A 19,947-nucleotide genomic window follows, 5' to 3' on the forward strand; every position below is an offset into this window, starting at 1 on the left:
ATCTAAAATAAAGTAGTCTGGCAACAGCAAAGTCGGAAGATAGACTTCCCCACAACTGAACTCCTCGGGCCCCGTGTCACACGTCAAACTCTTTAGCAACCTCCATTCGGAAGAAACATTCAGGAGACCCTGTTCACCCAGTCTCAAAATCCTTTCCCCAATTCAGCACAAATCAGTTTTGACAAACTGGACAAAAGGACATGAAAGTAAAGAAACAGACGGGCAGTCTTGACTGGTTCTATAATGTTTTTATTAGGATTAACTGGACGATCACAAAGTTACCAAATGGAGATCAAACATTGAAGCCAAGGAAGCTGGTGCAGGTGGCACTCCAACCATCTCTCAGAGGGGGGGTGGGGTGTACTGCGGGCAAGGGGGAGGAAGTGCACTAAAGTAGTATTGAAGAGCAGGGGCAGCAGTGCAGGAGGTGCGTGTGCACGTGCGGTCAGTGGCAGTAGTGTGTGTATGACGAGAGAAAGCACATTTCTGCAGTGAGTCAAACTGAGGCGGACATTGAGCAGGACGGACTGTAGTGTTGAAAAGCAGTGCAGCCAAAACAATGGGTAACTACCCCTCTCACAGGGGGCGAGGTTAACCAATTCACTGCTGGCTAGAAACTCAATTTGTTACTATATATATTTATTTTTAGTAGTGATTTTTTAAAATTCAAAATGTGTTCCCACTGAACAATTACAGAATTTCTAACTAGAGCAATATAAACCCCACATCTGCCCCAACACAATTTATCGGAATTGCTTGCACCAGCAGCACATGACGAAGCAAGGAAACTGCACTACTGGCCAGACTGACAGGACAACGCACTGAGGAATGTTTGTGAGATTGGCAGCGCTGCCTGAATGTCAGAATCTAAGGCTGCATTTTAAAGCACTGCACAATTTCGGCGATACCAGTGCCAACAATGCTCGAGAACTCAAGGTGCTCCGAGATTGTCTTCAGGAAATGGCTATACTTCATGTTCCCACAGCAGGAGACTAAAGGAGGTTGCAACTTAGTTGGTCAAATTGGTGGTTGAGAATATTAAAAAAAAAAGTGTTGCAATTGATACATACATAGTGGTAACGGGACTTAACGCAGGCTTGAAAACATGGGTGAGAGACTGTCCACGCTCTGCTGAGAGACCTTCACAGTGCCACCACAGCAGCAAACACACGCGCACACACACACACCAGCTCGACTGAAACCGATACAGAGACATTAAAACGCCGACCATAGGATTTGTTGTTTTTTTTTTTTGTCCAGTTTCTTTTTTTTAAATATAGATATATATACTTTATGCCTTTTTAATTTTCCTTTAACTTTCCGAGAATTTGGTCACGAGAAAAACACTGCAGCACTGAAAACCGAAACCACAGTAGAATTAATAGTCAATAATACAGAGGGGAGGGCTAGAGAGGAGATAAAATGGATGAGAAGGAGTGGGGGGTTGAGAAAGAAAGGAAAAACAAAAAGATGGAATGAGGATTTCTGGGAGAGGAAATATCCTCTCTGATGCACAAAAAAACAAACTGCCATTGCACTCTTGATGATCCCTAACTATCACACTAGTAGAGGGAGAAAAACGAACTTTAAAAAAAAACAAAAAACTCCATATTGATACGTCCAGTTGCTGGCTAAACACTAGAATCTACGATACGGTTACATAGCGATCAGGGTGGGGGGGTGGGGGAGGCAGAGACAGAGCTGAGAAGCAATGGTACACAGATTAAGAGAAAGCTATACTTCATTAAGACACACAGGCTGAGAGAGGGAGCACAGGTAGGGAGGGGGTTCGTCTGTCGAACCAGAGCAGAGGGATAACTAACTAGTAAAGAGAAGGGGGGGATTTAAAGAAAATTAACTTTATAATGCAAGAGTGGGGGAGGACTCTGGTGTGTGTTGGGGGCTATTAGCGATGTCACTAAGCCCCAATAACCTGTCTGAAGCAGGGCGGGGAGGAGGGGAGGGCAGGACACAAGGGGGAGGAGGGGGTGGTGCATCTCTCCCAGTACACCCCCCCCTGGCATAGAGAGTCCCGACCTTTTATGTAAACTATTTTTTTCCCCCTTCCCCCTTCTTTGTTCTTGGTATTACACTTTTACATTTTGCATTATTTATATATATAATTTTGCGCTTTCATTTTTTTCTCCCCACCTTTAAAACCTGTTGCCAGCACTTAAAGTAGGATGAGGAGGGAGGCAAAGTGAGGGTGGGGGCAGCAGAGAAGGGGACTGAGGAACGATGGAGAAGTGAAAGGTCCCTCCCCATCTCTCGCCTTTTCTCTCTCTCTCTCTCACAATCTCGCTCGCGCTCTCCCCCTCCGCTCCCTCCCTCCCTCTTTCTCTGTCGCTGCCCGTTAGCAGCGAGTCTCATAGATGCCGCTGCGCCCAATGTAGCGCACCCATTTGATAACATCGTGGTCGCTGTAGTTCAGCTTTGGCTCGAAGACCTTCAGGTATCGCACCTTGAGCCCCGACGGAGCGAAGGGGACCTGGGTGAAAAGGAGACAGAGAGGGCACAGTTCATAAAAGCTCAAATCGTGACAGGATAATACTATAAGACAGAATAGAGACAGATATAAATCACACCTCAAAGTTCATGGAGATGGGGGGACGGGCCCACTTTTTCTTGTCATTAGTGGGCAGCAGCTCGATCTCGGCGCTGATCTGGGACTCCTTCATCCCTGCCATCCGCTTAATCCTGGAGGGATGCGAGACACCATTAATTTTGACAGAGGAGCGCGTACATTTCATAGAGGTGGACAGCAATGTTAAATTAACACCATACTCTAGTAATAAGGCAGCAGAGGGGACAACTTACTTCCAGACAATGGCATTCTCGCTGGCCTTGTACTTGGCTTTACCCTTCATACAAATCACCTGCACCCCACTGGTGTTCAGGGGGGTGGGGATACGCACCTGGGGGAAAGAGAGGGAGGGTCAGGTCAGTTCCAATGCATCACTCAAACAGCTTCTGTTGTGACATGGCTATTCCACTGCTAATATTTCACCTTATTACAAACATGGCTCTGCTACCACGCATCCCAAAGGTAGCCTAACCATATAGCTTTCAACCCCCGGTTAAAAACATGAATATGCTACTTCTACTATTAAACCTCTAGTAGTAAAATAACTACGTTCTCACCTCGATCTTCTGGGCCAGCAGAGAGGGCTTGAAGTTGGACTTGATAACAACCTTGACTTCCAGCTTGGTGCGGCCGACTTCCCTGACCAGCGGGATGACTCGGAAGGGCAAGATGATGTCCTTTGTCGTGCGGTACCTGTCCAACCACAAGAACAGAGTGAGAAACTGAACAGGAATAAAACCGCAGTGCTGCCAATCCAGATGTATTGTATTACATTTGGAATGCAATTCTAGAACCCGTTGTAAGCTCCAGGAAAAAAGCTGCAGAGGGAACAATGCAGGGGGGAAAAAAACACAAGGAAGCTATTACTAATGCTTGCGCTTTTGAACATTTTATAACAGGGTGAATGATCAAAAACACAGCTATCAATTCAGTAAACTTTAATGACAGTAAGAGCTATACAAGGCAGTAGCAGGGCAGTCAACTCATACAATGAATGGCGTTTATAAAAAAAAAAAAAAAACTCAGGAGGAGACCGACCTCATGAGCTCAAACTCGCCATCGGGAGGGATGAAGCTGATGCTCCTTTCAGAGTCGAACTTGCTGAGACGCACACACTGGTGAAAGGTACAGTCATCAATTGCAATAGACTGCTTCCCACTGCATGGGGAGAGGGGGAGAAATGACCAAAATGGAGGGATTTGTTAACGGAGAGGAAGAATAGAGGGCAACAAAGGTATAATGTGCAAAGCAGGAAGACCAGATGGGATTGAAGGGATATGGGGTTGATTAAGGGAAGTAGGGGACAGACAGGACAGGAGGAGAGCAGGTAAGGACATTTAAAAACTGCCCCAGTCCCGTCTCCAGAACCTCACAAGATTAACATTGTTTGACCAGTGTGATGTTTCACCAGTGTCCTCTTTGGTGTTTAAAACCAATAAATGCAAAGACGTCAAAGTAGTGAAGTGAGTTAGAACAACCACCTCAGGCAGAAGCTCAGAAATCACTATAGCATCAAAAAGCAATGCTTGCTTATTTGATGAACTGGATCCCCTGGCACAAGACTTAGCTATTGGGTCCTTGGTGTCTGCTAAAAAGACTAGTGTACCAGACAGTCTTTTCAGGATTTGGTGTACCATAGGGCAGTCTCTTTATAAGTACAGACTCAGGATAGAATGTAAGCCCTATCCATTGCAAGATTCATGCCAGATTATAGACATTTGTTTACATCTATGAAAAATTGTTTCCTTTTCTTGTTGACCATATCCTTGCATCATTGATGACAAAGTCTGTAAACCTTTACAAATGTGTAATTACAAATGCAGCCACAACATTTACATGCTTTTTATCATCCGTAACCTATTGATGCACTGCATTGCACTGAATCGTAATATTACATCCAGTATATGAAGCTGTATTAACATTACTGACCAATATCAGTGCAGTATTATCGCATTTAATTTGTTAATTTGTTAAACTGGCTGGCTAAACCTTCTTGCTCTGTGAGAAAATAAATACTCTACAGTTTGAATCTGCCTGCCTCTAGTCTTCGGACAGTGGTTCCTAAACTGTGATGCAGTTTAATTTAGCCAGAACCTACCTCACTGCTGAAGGCTCCTGCCCTTTATTACAATTTATATTTCCATTTAGATTGATTAAATAGGTCAGTAAACATCAGTGAATGTTAAAGAATATCCACCTGCATTGCACACCATTAAAATTTCACTGTGACACTCTCATAGATGAGCCTTTAACTCAAATTATTCCCCAGTAAGTCCCCTTACAGTTGAGGTGCTATTATGGAAACACGCTAGAAGAATTACAGGAGTGTACAAATAGGGGTATGACCCGAGTTCACAAAGATCAAAGAGGGGAAAGAAATGGCAACATTTGATAAACCACCCATTCCACTACCGTAACGCACACAATTCTAGGGCAAAGCTCGGCACATCTCACTCCCCTCCCTTCAGCCTCAACTTAAAATGAGCAGCCTCAACATAAGAGATACAATGCACAGAACACTCAAGTGCATTGGGGACAATTGAGTAACCCTGTTGTGTTTGGTGGTGATGGGGTGGGAGTGCTCATTTTAAAAAGGAAGGCCTTGGTACAAAAGGGAAAACCTTACTCATGAGCATTTCAGGTCCCTCCCTCTACCCAGCCATTTGAAACATCAAGTTACCATGCTCAGCGTATGATATGTGCTGCCATTATAAAATTCCAGCTCACAGACTGTAAGCACTAAGACATTCCTTATTATAGCAGCTTGAGGAGTGACTTAATGCAGCAATAACACTCAATTAAGTAAAGCACAATATTACTGAAAATAATTCTGGTGTGTAAATATGAACATGCAATTTCTATAAAAAAAAAAAAAGATATATATACAAGAGCAGTGAATAGATGCCATTGAGCTGTGTAGAGGAAACACGCATGTACACAAATACGCAACCTCACTCACACACACACACACACACACACACACACACACACAGAGGTACACTACCTTCCCCCCAACTCACTGCGGTCCGGCACACAGAGAGAGAGGGGAAAAATAAATACAAAATAAATAACTGAAGACCAGAATCATCAAAATAACCTTAATACTCTACACAACACACAAGAACAACTGAAAATAAAACACAGCCTTGTCAGTTCTCACGACAAACTGATGCATGAAGCATTCCGACTGATGAGCACAACGTTCTGAAGAAGGCTTTTGGAAAACAACAGAACTGTGTGGGTGTGATGGCTAATGGATGTGTGAAAGGCAAAGCATTGGGAGAGCTGTTAAGAGCTTCATCTTTGTTGGCCAACGACAGATTCGCTGCCGGGGGAATCAGTGTAAGACCACCCCACCCAAAACACACATTACTTAGTCTATAACAAAGGCTATTACAAAAAAATACATTGAAATAAGTGACGTTTGATGCATCCCATGCATTAAAATATTTAGCAGAAGTAATGCATGCATGTGTACATATATACATGTGCAACAATAATAACCCAAATCCTATGCTTGCCATTGCTCCAGTTACAGTCCCACCCCAATGACTCCACTCCCCACTCTGGCACTCACCTCTTGCCCGTCTCGTCGGCAGTGCCCTTGCCCTGCTTGTCGATAACGATCTTATCATTCATGCCAAACTTACACTCCGGCATCCCACTCAGGTAGCTCTTCATCACCACCCTGCCTGACACATGAGCGCTCAGCACCTGACCTGTGAGGAGGAGGAAGAGAATCAGAGGCGAACTGCAGAGCTGGGAGGACATGCTACAGATCACACCGAGCACCTGTAGATGCTGAGAAGGCACAATGCTGTTTTACCTTGTGGTGACATGAGGAGGTTGACACTCTCTAGGACATCTAGGAAGAGTTCGTTGCGGCGATACTTGATGCCCTCACGACGCCAACCAATCTGCCCGGTCACCTGACTTGTGATCTGAGACTGCTCCTCCTTCGTCTGAGGGGAAAAAGGATGCTGCTTAAACATTTTGGAAAATTCGCAAAATCAATAAATTCTAGTTGTTCCAAGCAGTGCAGACTGAGATATGGGCTAAAACAACACTTCTCTGACTGACTTTGTGGAGTCTCAACTGCAAAGGCATGCATATATGTTGGTGTGTGTTTGGGTGTGTCTGATCTCCATCAGCCATTGCCTGAAGGGGGAACTTACCTGATGCTGGAGGACAGTCCATCCCAAAAGGCAGAGGGAATACACACATCCAGGGGGGAGTAAGAGAAAAAAAGAAAGGAGAAGAAGAACGAGAAAAAGATAGATAGAGAGAGAAAGAGAAACTTAATTTAATGTTTAATCTAATGTCTGGACTATCTACAATTGGCTTAATTAATGTCAGTGTATAAAGCACGAGGAGAACAACAGAATGAAACATCCTTAAACGGACACCAGTGGCCCCTGGTCCATCCGCACAAAACTTGTTACTGAACTGCTGAATGAGCAGAAGGGATGTCAGTCTTTCCTGAGAGGCCAGTGCTACAAGCTAAAGCTCTTTATTCTGTCCATGTGAGGGGAGCAGTGTGCAAAGTCAGGGAAAGCATGGGGGTGGGGGATCACTCCAAGACACAGGAAGAGCATCTGAGCACTGGAGGGAACGAGTTAGAAAAAAAATGCAATGAAGGGGAAAAGCAAGGAGGGAGGGATGAATAAGTATCAAAAGAGGAAGATAAAAGAAGAAAGGTGAAAAATAGAGTAAGAAAGAAGATCCAGACAATGATATGGTACAGTGAAATTATGTAGAGAAATTATGTTGTCAGGGAGACTCTGGAGCTCCACCCTGAGGGGAGGTGCTCGGATATTACTACTGCATTACTAGGGCTGTACTGACACTACTCCAGTAGCACACATTAAAGCATGATATTAGCAATTCCGGATTTGAAGGCATACACTGGTTTCTCTTTTGATTTCATCCATCCAACCATCCCTCACCTCAATCCCCTTCTCCATCCATCTTCTCTTGCACCCTCAAAGCCTCCTACTCATCCCCACTCTTACCTGGCTCTTGATGCCCTGCTGTGTGATGAAGGTTTTCAAGGCCCCAGTCTCGGAGTTCTGGGGGTATCCGAAGTCGAGGATTTCTGGCGAGAGAGAGAGCGGTTAGACCGACTGCGTGGGCCGAGGCCCTGCTTCCAAGCCAGCACCCTCCACACAAGCTAGCACTAATCAAAACCTAGCCCCTATTAATTCCTTCCTTTCTTCTCTTCCCACCAACACAAAGTGGACAACCTTGCTTGACCCAGAGCTCTCACATGCCACTTCAAGGTCAATAATGAAATTCAATTAAGTCAACTCCACTGTCTAGTTCACGTGTGTAAAGTGTCCACTCTTCCCAGTCGGGTGCACAATTGGAGGCAGAGCATTAGAATGCCTTCGGATACTACTCCCTAGTTCTGGGAGCAGGACACGATTATAGAAAGGGAGGTAACCGTCAGTCTTGAAATGCCAGGACAAGATAACTGGAACACCACTGGGCCAGGGGGGGAACTTAAGGAAGCCATATGTACACAATCTGAAAGACGTAGACACACTAGATTGCACAAACAAGATACTTTCACAAATAGGCTGCCACAGAGCCCACATACATTGCACCGATGGTCACAAACCCACTGGCAGATATTCACTGCACTACTTGAAAATGCTCACTACGGAAGATAAGAAGCACCCCATGATAAACTCTTGGTTATGCCACACGCTCAGGGTACTGAATTCAATTCCCCAACCTATTTCCTGTAGCTGCACTGTGTTCCTACTTTGATTTGTAACGCAAATGATCACAACAGACATAAGACAGACAAAACGATTAAGACCTGGACACTCACAAATTCAGTCTGCCAACACATCGACATCACCAAACATCCACACTCACCAACTGACTGCCCACAAGACAAGATTGCCAAACCTTTCCTGTTGATGTTAGTCACAGGCACAGGTTGAGGGGCCTTACATTTGAACTGCATGCACACTGAAAGAGTAGTGTCATTGAAAAGTATTCTACAAAACTAAACGAGTGAAACTGTTACTATGAAGTATGGGCAAAAGAGGCTGCAGAAATATTAGAAAAACATACACCCACAAGAGGGCACTATCCTCATAACTACAATGCATTCAATCAATGTGCCTAACTCACACACAATACAATTGGGGAAAAATCTTAAAGGTCTTCGCTACAACTTTGAACCTGACTGCCACTCCCTTCTCCCCTGGCTCTTTGGCAGTTTCTCTGTCCAAACCCTGAAATCTATTTCGATACAAACACCTCTTCTCTCCGGCTCAAACCCTGTCTTCCTGATCCACACTATAAAATCCTGGAATTCCAACAGTATGGAGATTGAGTACTGACTGTTGGGCTAATCCCTACCAGAACATGCCTACTACAGTAGGGTACATACAGGGTACTAGAAGAGCCCCTGGGGTTTCCTGCTTAAACTTTGGTAAAAAAACACTAACACAGGATGGCTGGATTAGGGCACTCCTGAGTGGAAGGGGCTGATGAGAGCGAGCGAGCCTAGGAATCAAAAAATCAAGACAAAAAAAACACCAATAAATGTTAAAATAAATTAAATTTAAAAGTCTCCTTCAGATGGCCAGTGATGAACAGTCTAGCTGTGCAATATTTTCTTTAGGTTTTGATTTTCTCACCGAATTCAATAAAAATCAAAACCTAAAAAAACTACAGCAAAGCAGAAATACTTGACGCATCCCAGAATATAAAGTTTGAAAGAAAATTATGTATTACTCCAGAGCAAAACCGGACCCATACTGCTTCAAAAGGTTTCAGATTTCAAGTTAAATTGAGAGTAAGCAACAGAATAACAAGTCAGGCACAGGCTCCAGGCAACAAACACCAAACTCTGGATATCAACCACCATTGACGCAGCCCAAACAGACTCCGAAAACACAGGGAAAGAAAGATTCAAAATGAGATTTAGAGAATGAAAAACACACAACGCAATAGGACAATGACTGAGGACAAGAACACTCAGAGACAGAAGACTAAACGCAGACGGACAAACGCAACGCTGTGTTACCGTCCAGCAGCTCATAGATGAGGACGAAGTTGTTCTTGATGTTCTCCTCGCTGATCTTGCCGAAGTAGGCCGTCATGACGTCGCACATCTTGTAGAGGAACTCGAACACCATGGCAGCGTTGACATTCTGCTTAGTGACGGCCGCCAGCCAGATGTTGGAGCGCTTGACATGGAAGAAGCTGGTGCGTGCAATGTTGGTGACAGGGGAGCGCACCTGCTGCCGCGCATGGATCACATTGACACGGAACGCATCCACCGCATTTCGCCTGAGAGAAGGGGACAGGCCGGTGGAAGTTGGGAAAATGAGAAGGAAAAAGTTGAATGCAGGACGAACAACAGATTGGAAGCCAAAAGAGCCAGGAAGAGGGATGGAGCCGGGAAAGAAAAGGAAGTCGAGAGGGGATGAAAAAAATGGGGACAAAAAGACAGGATGTTAGAGAGAAAAAGACAAGTTATTTCTATCCATTTAGTCCCCCCCTGCAATGCACAAGCACACACCAGCTTTGACTTCATGTGGGGGGCAAGGGAGTTTGAGAGCTTAGATTCATGCAAAGTCTTCATTAAAACAGGCAAAAGGAACCAGAGGACTCTACTTCGCAATTCCAAACATATTAGAGATGGTGGGAACTCCCAGCATGTTAGATCACATGCCCACAGAGCTGCACTGACACAGTCTACAGCACTCTGTTACACCTGCACTGTGATTCACACAGGGCTCTCACACCACCACAGATAGAGAGGCGTTTCAGTGGCCAAATCAAACCTTTGAACAGTCCAGCAGCCTAATAATGCTTAGCTTACTGGTTTAAAGTATTCCTCTACCCCTCACTCACTCATTATTTTACAAGATGCATTCTCCTGATTAGGAGTGCACACAAACATACGTCTCAGTACACATCTGCTCCAATATAACACTTGGACTTACAGCTCTGAATCTTGGGTAATAACATGAAAAGCTTTGAATGAAACCAATAACCTCATTGTCAGGTTTGTATGTGTCCCATTTCGAAGTCGACACTGAATTTATCAAGGGCACAAAATTACAAATCTAAAAGTTTAAATAAGGTAATGTGTTAAAACAAAAACAAAGCATTGGATTTCCATTTTGACAAAATATCACTGGAACATGGAGTTTATTCTACTCTTCAGAAACTGCACACCTCTCCTAACGATGCTTTCGTCTGCTCCAAAAATGCTATAAACATGTCAGTTATCCAAAGGAAACGGCAACAGCACAATGTTTTCAACACCCATTCTACTTCCAAGTCTCAGTTTTCAGCAACATGGAATTGCATGGCAAAATATGCACTGTGAAGCACAACATACGCCACAAAATGGTGGCTTTGACTACAATTATGTACTTTCAAGTTTGATTAACTCAAGTCTGTTAAAAGGCCCATGCAACTGGGAAAATAGTACAACACAAACTGTATGATCCATTTCTGGTGCTATACATTTCAAGGTTGATATGCACCAGTTACAAGGACTGAGGTTTTGGTCAAAATATTCAATTCACCCGCTTCCTTCATACCATTTGTTCAAGAAGCTACAGTTCAAAAAACTTGACTGATCACAATACTAATGAAAGTGCATTCTTGCTTGATTCACTGTATGAATAAAAGATGCGATGCACATTGCTGCTCAACCGGGCTTCTCGGAGCCAAAGCAATGCGCCGACTCACTAAATGACACCTGCAGTGAGCGTGTGTGTGTGGGGAGGGGGGCGTGACTCATTCATTCAGCATGGAACTGCTGCTGAATTACTGAGGACTAAGCACAGTCTCTGACTAAGAGGACAAGGATGTTTTTTATTCAACATTTATTTTATGCATCTAATGCCTTTATTCTTACTATTTGTCAACAAAAAAGGTTGTTGCTTGTTACCCGATTCTGACTTCAGGCAGGACAGTGGTGGTCTCAAGTTGTTAAATGTCTCAGTGGTTGTGTGTCAATACATACTGTAAATCCGGACACCAGAAAGCCTCTTACTCAGCAACATGTATATATAACTTAAAAAGCATTGTTGGACAGTTGACACTGTTACATTATGAATCCTACCAAATTTGTGAGTGTTTCTATCATTTCCTTAGTTGACAAAATGAGCTGCTGCAGAGAGCATGCAGATGTGAAACTGGGCGAGTGTGTGGGATGGGGGGGATGGGTTCCTCCTGTGACACAAAAAAAAACAAAAAACTTAAAACTGGGTTGTTCTCTGCCATAGAAAGATGACAATACATTCCATTTGGGCTACACCCTGCAACAAATATATGGGGGAAAAAGCCTATTGTGTGTGTCCAAGCCAACAAATTCCAGTTTTGGCCAGACACTCAGGTTAGAGTTAGGGGCAATGAAAATGTTGGGCTGACAGCACCTCATCAAAGGACAGGTGCAAGAGGTTTATTAGAGAACACTAGATGCCTCATCCCCTCACAACACACCCTTCCCACCTTTTGGGGGAGCAAGAGAAAAGTTTTCCAGACTTGACTAATTATTTTGGCTTTGTGCTGTGCTATTAAACAGCTGGGGGTCCTGCATGTGCTCAAGACCTAAATATTTGAAAACAAAACAAAACAAAACTACTGAACTGATAACTTTCCCCATCAGATTTAAAGCAACAGCAACATCAGCAACATCAGCAGCAGCTTTAAGATCAACAGTAACCAGGGATGGAAAAAAGACACCCTTTGGACAGCAGTTTGGGCCATTTCAGGTTTCACAGGCTACATGGTCATGTTTACTTGTCTGACCACATCCTTGGTATGCTCTACTTGTGTTCTTAGATTGCAATAGCAGACATGGAGATCAACAATTGTAGCTTTTTTTTGCTTGAACAGTACAAGTTGTACAAGCTGGTTAAAATGCAAAGAACATCTCCAGAATAGAAGTCTTGCGTCCATCTCTATGTCACCATTTTCAAGTTATGAAAACTTTACAATCACTACATGGCACCATGCCATGACACACAAGTGTGTCCTGCTTGCCTAAAGCTGTGCCAAGGGAAGGGAATGGAGAGGACAAGGGAGAGGGTTGGGGGAGCACTGCAGTTGGCATGCTGTGGGTAATCGGTTGCCGAGTGGCTCTTACCTATTCCTAGAGCAGCCAATGGAGAGATGGAGATGGACAGAAATGGCACCAGCAAAGGGAGGGAGGGAAGGAAGGAAGGAAAGAAGGAAAGAAGGAAGGAGTGACAGATCGAGAGAGAGGGTTAGAGATAAATACACGCTCACAAGCACACATACGCAAGCATGCGTATGCTTATGCACGGCACGAGCACACAGACACTTATGCTCACACGAAGCACAGTGACTCTAACCTTGGAAATGAAACAAAAACCACCCCCTGGGAATGGAAAAGGATAAAAGGATCAACAAAACTGAAGAAACAGACTGCCAATAAGGTGCAAACTCATGAATGGAAAATCCTTTGAGGAGGAATGAAACAAGAAGGTGTGCAGAGCTGCAATAGAGTACAGCTGGAATGAAGATGGATTATGGAGTTCAGGGAGTAGTGAAGGACTGCCCAGAACAGAGGACAATGTCCATCTAACTGCAGTTTCAAACACTCTGATTGAAAGAATGGTCAGAATGGTCAGAATTGCCACAAGACATTGCACACTGAAAGGCATACACCTAGAATGCTCTAGGTAGCGAGAAACTTTCCAAACTTTAACGTTCCTATACAAAAACTGAATTAGCATGTCTCAGTAAGTAACAAATCTGATCGTCTACAACTGGTTTACTGTAGTAAACCAAGTGGTAGAGGGAACACAGTGCTGTCACTCAGTGATACAGTGGAGTATGACACTATTGCCAGGACTGTTCTGAATCCTTTAATCAACGTCTCCCCACGACATCTCCTCCTCTCACACATGCAAACCGTCTCGCACCGCATTGCCAGAGGCACGTTCAACCAGTTCAGGCAGGGCACAAATGACAAGAGGAAGGCTGTAGAACTGTATCAGGACCTAGTCCAACAGTCTTCAACCTATGTTCAATTAAGTGAAGTCTATGCCCTGAGGGCTAATTAGTTTTTAGGCATATGCTAGTGCACAGCATCACTGTGAGTAGAGAACCATTCAATGACAAGGAAGACAGGTTTTACTGACCCATTATCATTTACACAATTAGAAGACAATTAACATGAAGAATTTTCTAACAATCATAGATAAGGGGAATCAATACTTCACTGCAGGCCCTGTTAGTCGCATCCCCAATAATTATTTTCTATCATAAATATTGTATTCATGTGGTTTATAATTACAACTTAAGGAATGTAAAGTCACATTATTTTATTTTTCATTTTAGGTCTACAAAAATAACAGCAGAAAAAAAATCCTGATTGTGACCCCATTTCTTTATTCTGTGACTCCAAATGGGGTCATGATCCCAGGGTTGAGAACCACTGCCCTAACAACTACCAAGGTCAATAAGTACTCTTCAAAGCAGAAGTACTACCGTTATGCCCAATCTGGACCAGATGTGTATAGCTGTGGTGTAGCCATTCATTGAGCTAAAAACAGGCAATGGAGTTAAGCAGATGGTGACTTTTAGTAAACTCTTGCAATGCTTAAATGTGCATATCCAGATAACCTATAATTACAGCTTTAAACCACTAACTTGACCATTATATGCATCTGCTTGTGTGAACCACTGGTTGTCTGCTTTTCACAACTTGTGTGCCTTCACCCCTCTGGTGCCAGAAGCACACACTAACAACTCCAATGGGTTAGAACTAAGAATGTGTCAATCATCATATGCCTTTGGCCAAATTAGTTTTACAAATGAGAAATATTCAATATGCTGCCATAAGTCTGTCTCATGTGGGGAAGTGAAGCATAAAGAAAAGCTAAGTGGCTAGATACCACATTCATTTTCATTCAAAATTTGATATGAAGTACAAAGTGTTGCATTTCATCCCCACACCCCAGTTCAGACCCCACCATCAACAGCCGGGGATGTTACACAGAAAGCAAAGCTTGGCCTGTACAGAAAGCACACCACACTCAACCCAGCGCACTCACCCAATGTCATCACGGTAGACCCGTGAGATCAGCACCTCCCCCTTATGGTTGTAGATGAACAGTCCTCCAATCATGGTGAGACCGCCTCAGTCGTCACTGCCCATGGTGAACACAACAGCCCTGGAGAGAGAAAGACGGGTAAGATGGGTAAGAAAAGGAGGGGGAAATAGATGGGTAGGAGCAAGTGGTGAGGGGGTGAAGATAGTGGGGAAGAGCAGAAAATTAGTATTCACTTTCACCTCATTATAAGTTAAGATTTCCGAGAGGAGATAATGCACAGGGTGCCTGAGAATGAGATTCTCTCCCTAGCTACGAGTATCAGATTACACACATCTGTTAGATCTTAGCAATAGGACTTGATCAGCCCAGTTGTTAAACCACTGGAAAATTTGGGAGTCTCAGCTCAGATGTTGTGCAATTAATTGTGGCCAGATCCTTAAGTGACCTGCTTCTTTCACCCATTAATTATCATTGGCTACCCTAAGGGAAAGGTATTGTGGGTACAAGGGAAGTGCTCTGTGTTTAGTGTTCTGGGTGCTGTTGCCCAAGAAAGAAATCGAGAACGCATTTTTTTTTTATATTAGGTATCCTGGTAAACATACTTTGTAGTTATTTCCATGGTCATGCACAATTACTATGCGTGTATTTAATCTGAGCCATCAATTCAGATCTATGGTCAATTTATAATAAAGGGAATTATCCTCCAAACCCCCAGCTGAAAAATCTTGAGTAACACATTGGTAAGGGTAAATTTCCAGCATCTTGGAAAGATTCTCAGGAGACTGCATGGACTAAAATTATTTACCCATATTGGATTGTCATTTCAGTGAATGGTTTCAAGTTTAAAACCTTGTAAATCCCTGCATGTGTGTTCCAGAGGACTCCATAGGAAAACCCAAGATTATCTCCGTCTGATCTCCTAATCCAAATCATGATAAATACAGGACATAAATACAACTTGCTATAAATACACCTTGGTACAATTACAACACCCAGGGGGGCTGATAGAAAAGTGTGATAATTTAAAATTGAAGGGAGAAAAGAAGTGGGGAAAGGGCGTGAGGTTGGGTGAGGTACAGGAAGATAACTATTTGGAGCTCCAGTCTTTTTGAGCTTGAAAGATGGTAGGAGGGGAGTGAGAGCAATAGGTAGTAGAGAGCGGAGGGAAAGGAAAATTGAGAGGGGGGGTGGGGATAGGGAGTAGTGGTTGAAAACTAAGTCAGAGAATGAGACGAGAAGGCGAGAGAAATGGGGCGTGATAGCTGCTATCTCCAGTGTCAGTTCCCAGAAAAACAGAGGAGTATTGACTGTGTGCTCTGATCTTACAGCACAGACAGTCAGGACACACATAACACTTCCATAAGAATACCAGGACAGAGAGAAAGGGAACCAGAGAGAAGAGAGACGCAGACAGACAGAGAGAGAGAGCACGCTATAAAGTAAGATAAGATCAAGTCCAACAAAAACACACAGACAGACTACATCCTCCCACCTGCCTAAGGACAGTTAAGTGCAGAACAATAGGAGACTGCTGGCAGCCCAAATCTATAGCACACCCACATGCCTGACTACACTGCTGTCTGTACGGATACCACCTATGAGAGAAAGACACACAAGCCCTTTTACTTATGAGATTATCTTGTTTTTCCATAGTTGTTTCAGTAGCTATTCATTTTATAATGTTAGAGACTCTTAATCATTAGTCATTCAGTGGTGTTCTATATTTTTAATATTTATGGTACTTAGACACATTGGAAGGAGAACAGACTGTGACAGATGGGGACAGGATGGTTATACTTTTATGTGTAAACCAAATGCTTCCGTACTGTAGATTTGGGTTTTCAGGTACTAAACAGTTGATTCCTATCTAGCCATAACCTTTTACAGCCATTTAAAAGGATTGGTGTAGCAAATATGAATTTAATTTAAGATTAACTAGTATGGCCCAACAGAAACTGGTTGCCAATAACTTTAAATGAAGCAAACCAAGGTAAGTGTGCTCTGTGTATATATATATGTAGCGGGGCTGGCCAATGCCGATACTGGACATGCACTATATCTTGTTTTTTTTATATGCAAACCGGTTACTGTTAAACCAATTCAAGAAGAGAGGACAGCCCTAACCTTTACCTCCCTGTGAGTCAGCGGAGCTGCCAGGAGCAAGCACAGAGACAGGCAGCCACAGCTGCTCCTGCACAAGGCCCAGATCCGAGTTTTGTGCATTGGGCTGTTACACAGCTGTCATAAGCCACAGTCCTGGCAAATGCCTTCTTGAACTTTCACTGTTTGGTGTGGGTATTCAGGACCCCAGCGTCTGTTTGCTGTTTATTCCAGTCGAGTTTAGTTTAGTTTAAACAGATGTCATGTTATTAACTACTTTTATAGTTTAAGTGTTTAAAGATTGTTTTCAGAATTTAAAATTTGAAACTCCTGCTATCAGTCAATCCAGGTCAGGGACAGCTGGAGAGTGCATTTATTTTACCCCAGGTCCAGTTACTTGATTTAATAAATTCTGATATGGTTAAAAACTACCATTCACTTAGTTTAAATAAAAACTGGTGGTTTTCTTGAGGATTTCTCTCTGCTTTCATGCCAAGCAATTTCAAGTCAATGGAGATCAGCAGATCCTTTCTAGAAAACGTAGGCCACATGCACAGACGCAGCACCAGGCCGAGCAGAAATTAAGGTCATTTTCCACATATGCAGTCCAATATAAGTTTGTTTTTGGTCATATATATCGCAATATTCACATTCTGAATTATGCGTTTACAATAATTGTCGGTAAACTATCGGAATTCACGCACTGAGTTTCCAGGTGTTCTAGGATGCGTATAAATTAGACAATCCAGACTGGATCTTCCATTGACTGGGCTGATAATGGGTACTTTATGTCTAGGTTAATCTCCACGGTCTATACTGAGGAGCAAGGTGCACCTTTGGAAAAAACACACTATGTAGATAAAATATATGCTTAAACGTGTAATGGGTGTTCCTTGCTGCGCCTTGCCCCCAGCTGGGCAGTAGGACACTTACGCAACATAAATACATGCAGGATTTAGTAAGGGGTGTTGCAGGAAATGGAGAATGGATATTTAATTTTGTATTCTGGGACGTTACAAAATGCATTAACGTACAAAAACAGATATCAAAAGCACCGCTTTTAAATAATGTTAAGCTTTGTATTTAAGACCAAATTCCTCACCTGTTAACAACACCGCAAGTTCAACCGCATGAGACAGTATTTAAAATGAATCGATATTATGGCTACAAGGTAATGAACACCTTGGACACGCAGACACACACATATATCCTTCAAGACTGCAGTAATTTAAAACCAATCGGAATCAGAATTATGATGCAATGTATTCAGATATTAGTGTACATTATATACAGGCGATACTACGAAGGAATGTATACAATGTACATTACATCAATATTCCCACCGACACCTCGTATTGCAATAAATGACAGAAATACAACTCCAAAATGTCTGCCACTACACTGCCCCTGGACTCGAAGCACGAACCGTTAGTTTAGAGCATTCAGTTACTACAGGTTTACGCCTCAGGAATGACTACACAAAAGCATAAGTAAGCAGACTCGGCAATGCCCTAGATATAGAGATATACGGGCCGTTAGCAGGGACATGGGGCAGTGCTGCTGGTGTGATTATAGGGTGTGTGTGCTGAAGGAGATGAGACGACGGGTAGCACTGTCAAGTGTGGCGTGCTGACAGGCTATTCATTAGGGACTATACACACACACATACACATATACATATATATATATATATATATATAAATAAACAAACAAAACCATTAGACTGGCCACCCACACTTCACACAAAATACAGTAAATATGCTCTGGCTAGATTACAATTAAAATCGGTTTGGTTGCGACGTTTTTAGGTCTGCTTTAGGTTCATGGAAGGGTGAAAAACATCCCTCCGGGAGAGAGAGGGAAAATAGAAGGAATGAGAATGAAACTAATTTATTTCTTCAACAGATCCTCTACCAACATGTCCGCCCATCCCCTACAGAAATAAGACAGCCGCCCGAAACCTCTCACCGCCCAGAAGAGCAGCCCAGCCCGCAGCGACAGCGGGGGGAGTTCAAGTCGCCACATTTGCACGACAAAACAATGAAAAATAATAGGAAGACTATCAACTACCACAATAACGACAACGACGAGTGAACGCGAACCTTGACGAGGCGAGGGTCCCGATTTCGGTTAGCGGCAGAATGACAGACCAAGATGTCTGCCCGCCGGAAAAGACCGTGTATATGTACCGTATTATGTGCTTTTACTACATCCGTTTCTCAGGGCTCTTCACTACAGCGCCAAAAGATAAGTACATGTACATCTATCCACCCAATTCCGCTACTTCCGCGGCTGAGATGAGTTCATGGTTTTAACAGCCTATATATATATATTTTTTTTAAATATATATATTTTTTAATATATCCGTTATTGGCGGTTTAGACTGTTACTGCATTGGCATCTTCATTCTTACCTGGCTCTTTCTGTTTCTCTCCCTCCCTGAGCACTGTGCTGTCGCCCCTTCCACTCAAACTGCGGTAGGATTCTCCTTGCGCTTGGTCTTTCACTCTCCCTCCCTCTCTCCCTCTCTCTCTCTCTCTCTCACACACACACACTTGCTCACTAGCACACTCCCTCTCTCTCTTTCTACAATCCAATATGTCTGCCTCTCCTTCCTTCTTCAGAGAGGCGCTCCGTCAGCTGACCGGCGTCACGACGTCGTGACGTCGCACACAGAGAAAAAGGGCAGCCAAGGTCTGTAGACTCCTCCCACTGAGCGTGGCCTTCATATGTAAATAGCGAAAGTATCGAAAAGTCAAAGATCCTCCATCTGTTTAGATAGTTGATTTTTACTGGTAAAGTCCCATTTTATTGAATATATAACGCCCCTAAAAACACGGCCAATACAAATTAAATCTTAAAGGGCAACCTTTTCTTTGGTCTCATTTCACAGCAGGGTAATTTCTCCCTTTCTTGAGGCAGAATTGGAGGAGAGGTGGAGTTGATTGGAAAATGCACAAAATCCCAGAAGGATGCACTAATCATGGGTTGAAAAGTTGTATTTTTTCTGTGCTTTTATTTAAATTTAAAACACTGTAGATGCAACTACTGCCTTTTATTGTCTGGTCTCTCGTTCTGATTAACTGTGCTCACCTGACTGTAAACACTGGTACTTCCCTCACAGAGCACTTCAGAAATATACAGTTTATCCACCAGATGACCCAGGTCCTGCTCCCCTTCATTGCCTTCAGTATGAAA

The 19,947-nt window shown here is 43.3% G+C and overlaps 1 protein-coding gene across 2 annotated transcripts; it reads right to left on the reverse strand.

Moving 5' to 3' along the window:
- Nucleotides 1-233: 233 nt before the first annotated feature.
- Nucleotides 234-19,379, reverse strand: ap2m1b (adaptor related protein complex 2 subunit mu 1b). 2 transcript variants are annotated; one of them, XM_066709066.1, is made up of 11 exons: nucleotides 19,163-19,379; nucleotides 14,650-14,769; nucleotides 9,630-9,895; nucleotides 7,597-7,679; nucleotides 6,411-6,546; nucleotides 6,162-6,303; nucleotides 3,623-3,742; nucleotides 3,142-3,277; nucleotides 2,818-2,915; nucleotides 2,586-2,697; nucleotides 234-2,488 (listed from the first exon to the last, which is right to left on the reverse strand). In XM_066709066.1, exons 2-11 carry the CDS (start codon nucleotides 14,721-14,723, stop codon nucleotides 2,354-2,356), a joined length of 1,302 nt encoding a protein of 433 aa, XP_066565163.1. In that variant the 5' UTR covers nucleotides 14,724-14,769; nucleotides 19,163-19,379; the 3' UTR covers nucleotides 234-2,353. The 2 variants fall into 2 exon arrangements, with proteins under 2 accessions (XP_066565163.1, XP_066565164.1); XM_066709067.1 differs by lacking the exon at nucleotides 19,163-19,379 and adding an exon at nucleotides 18,852-18,922.
- Between the last annotated feature and the right edge of the window lie 568 nt (nucleotides 19,380-19,947).

This window comes from Amia ocellicauda, chromosome 7 (assembly GCF_036373705.1).
Source record: "Amia ocellicauda isolate fAmiCal2 chromosome 7, fAmiCal2.hap1, whole genome shotgun sequence".
Lineage (NCBI taxonomy): Eukaryota > Metazoa > Chordata > Actinopteri > Amiiformes > Amiidae > Amia > Amia ocellicauda.

Bases quoted from the DNA above. Each gene is read 5' to 3' on its own strand.
- ap2m1b (XM_066709066.1), bottom strand. From the start codon at position 14,723: ATGATTGGAGGACTGTTCATCTACAACCATAAGGGGGAGGTGCTGATC. The intron at 6,304-6,410 runs GTAAAACAGCAT...TCCTCCTCACAG, and splicing joins CCTCCTCATGTCACCACAAG to GTCAGGTGCTGAGCGCTCAT. The intron at 3,278-3,622 runs GTCGGTCTCCTC...GTGGTTGGACAG, and splicing joins GGCGAGTTTGAGCTCATGAG to GTACCGCACGACAAAGGACA.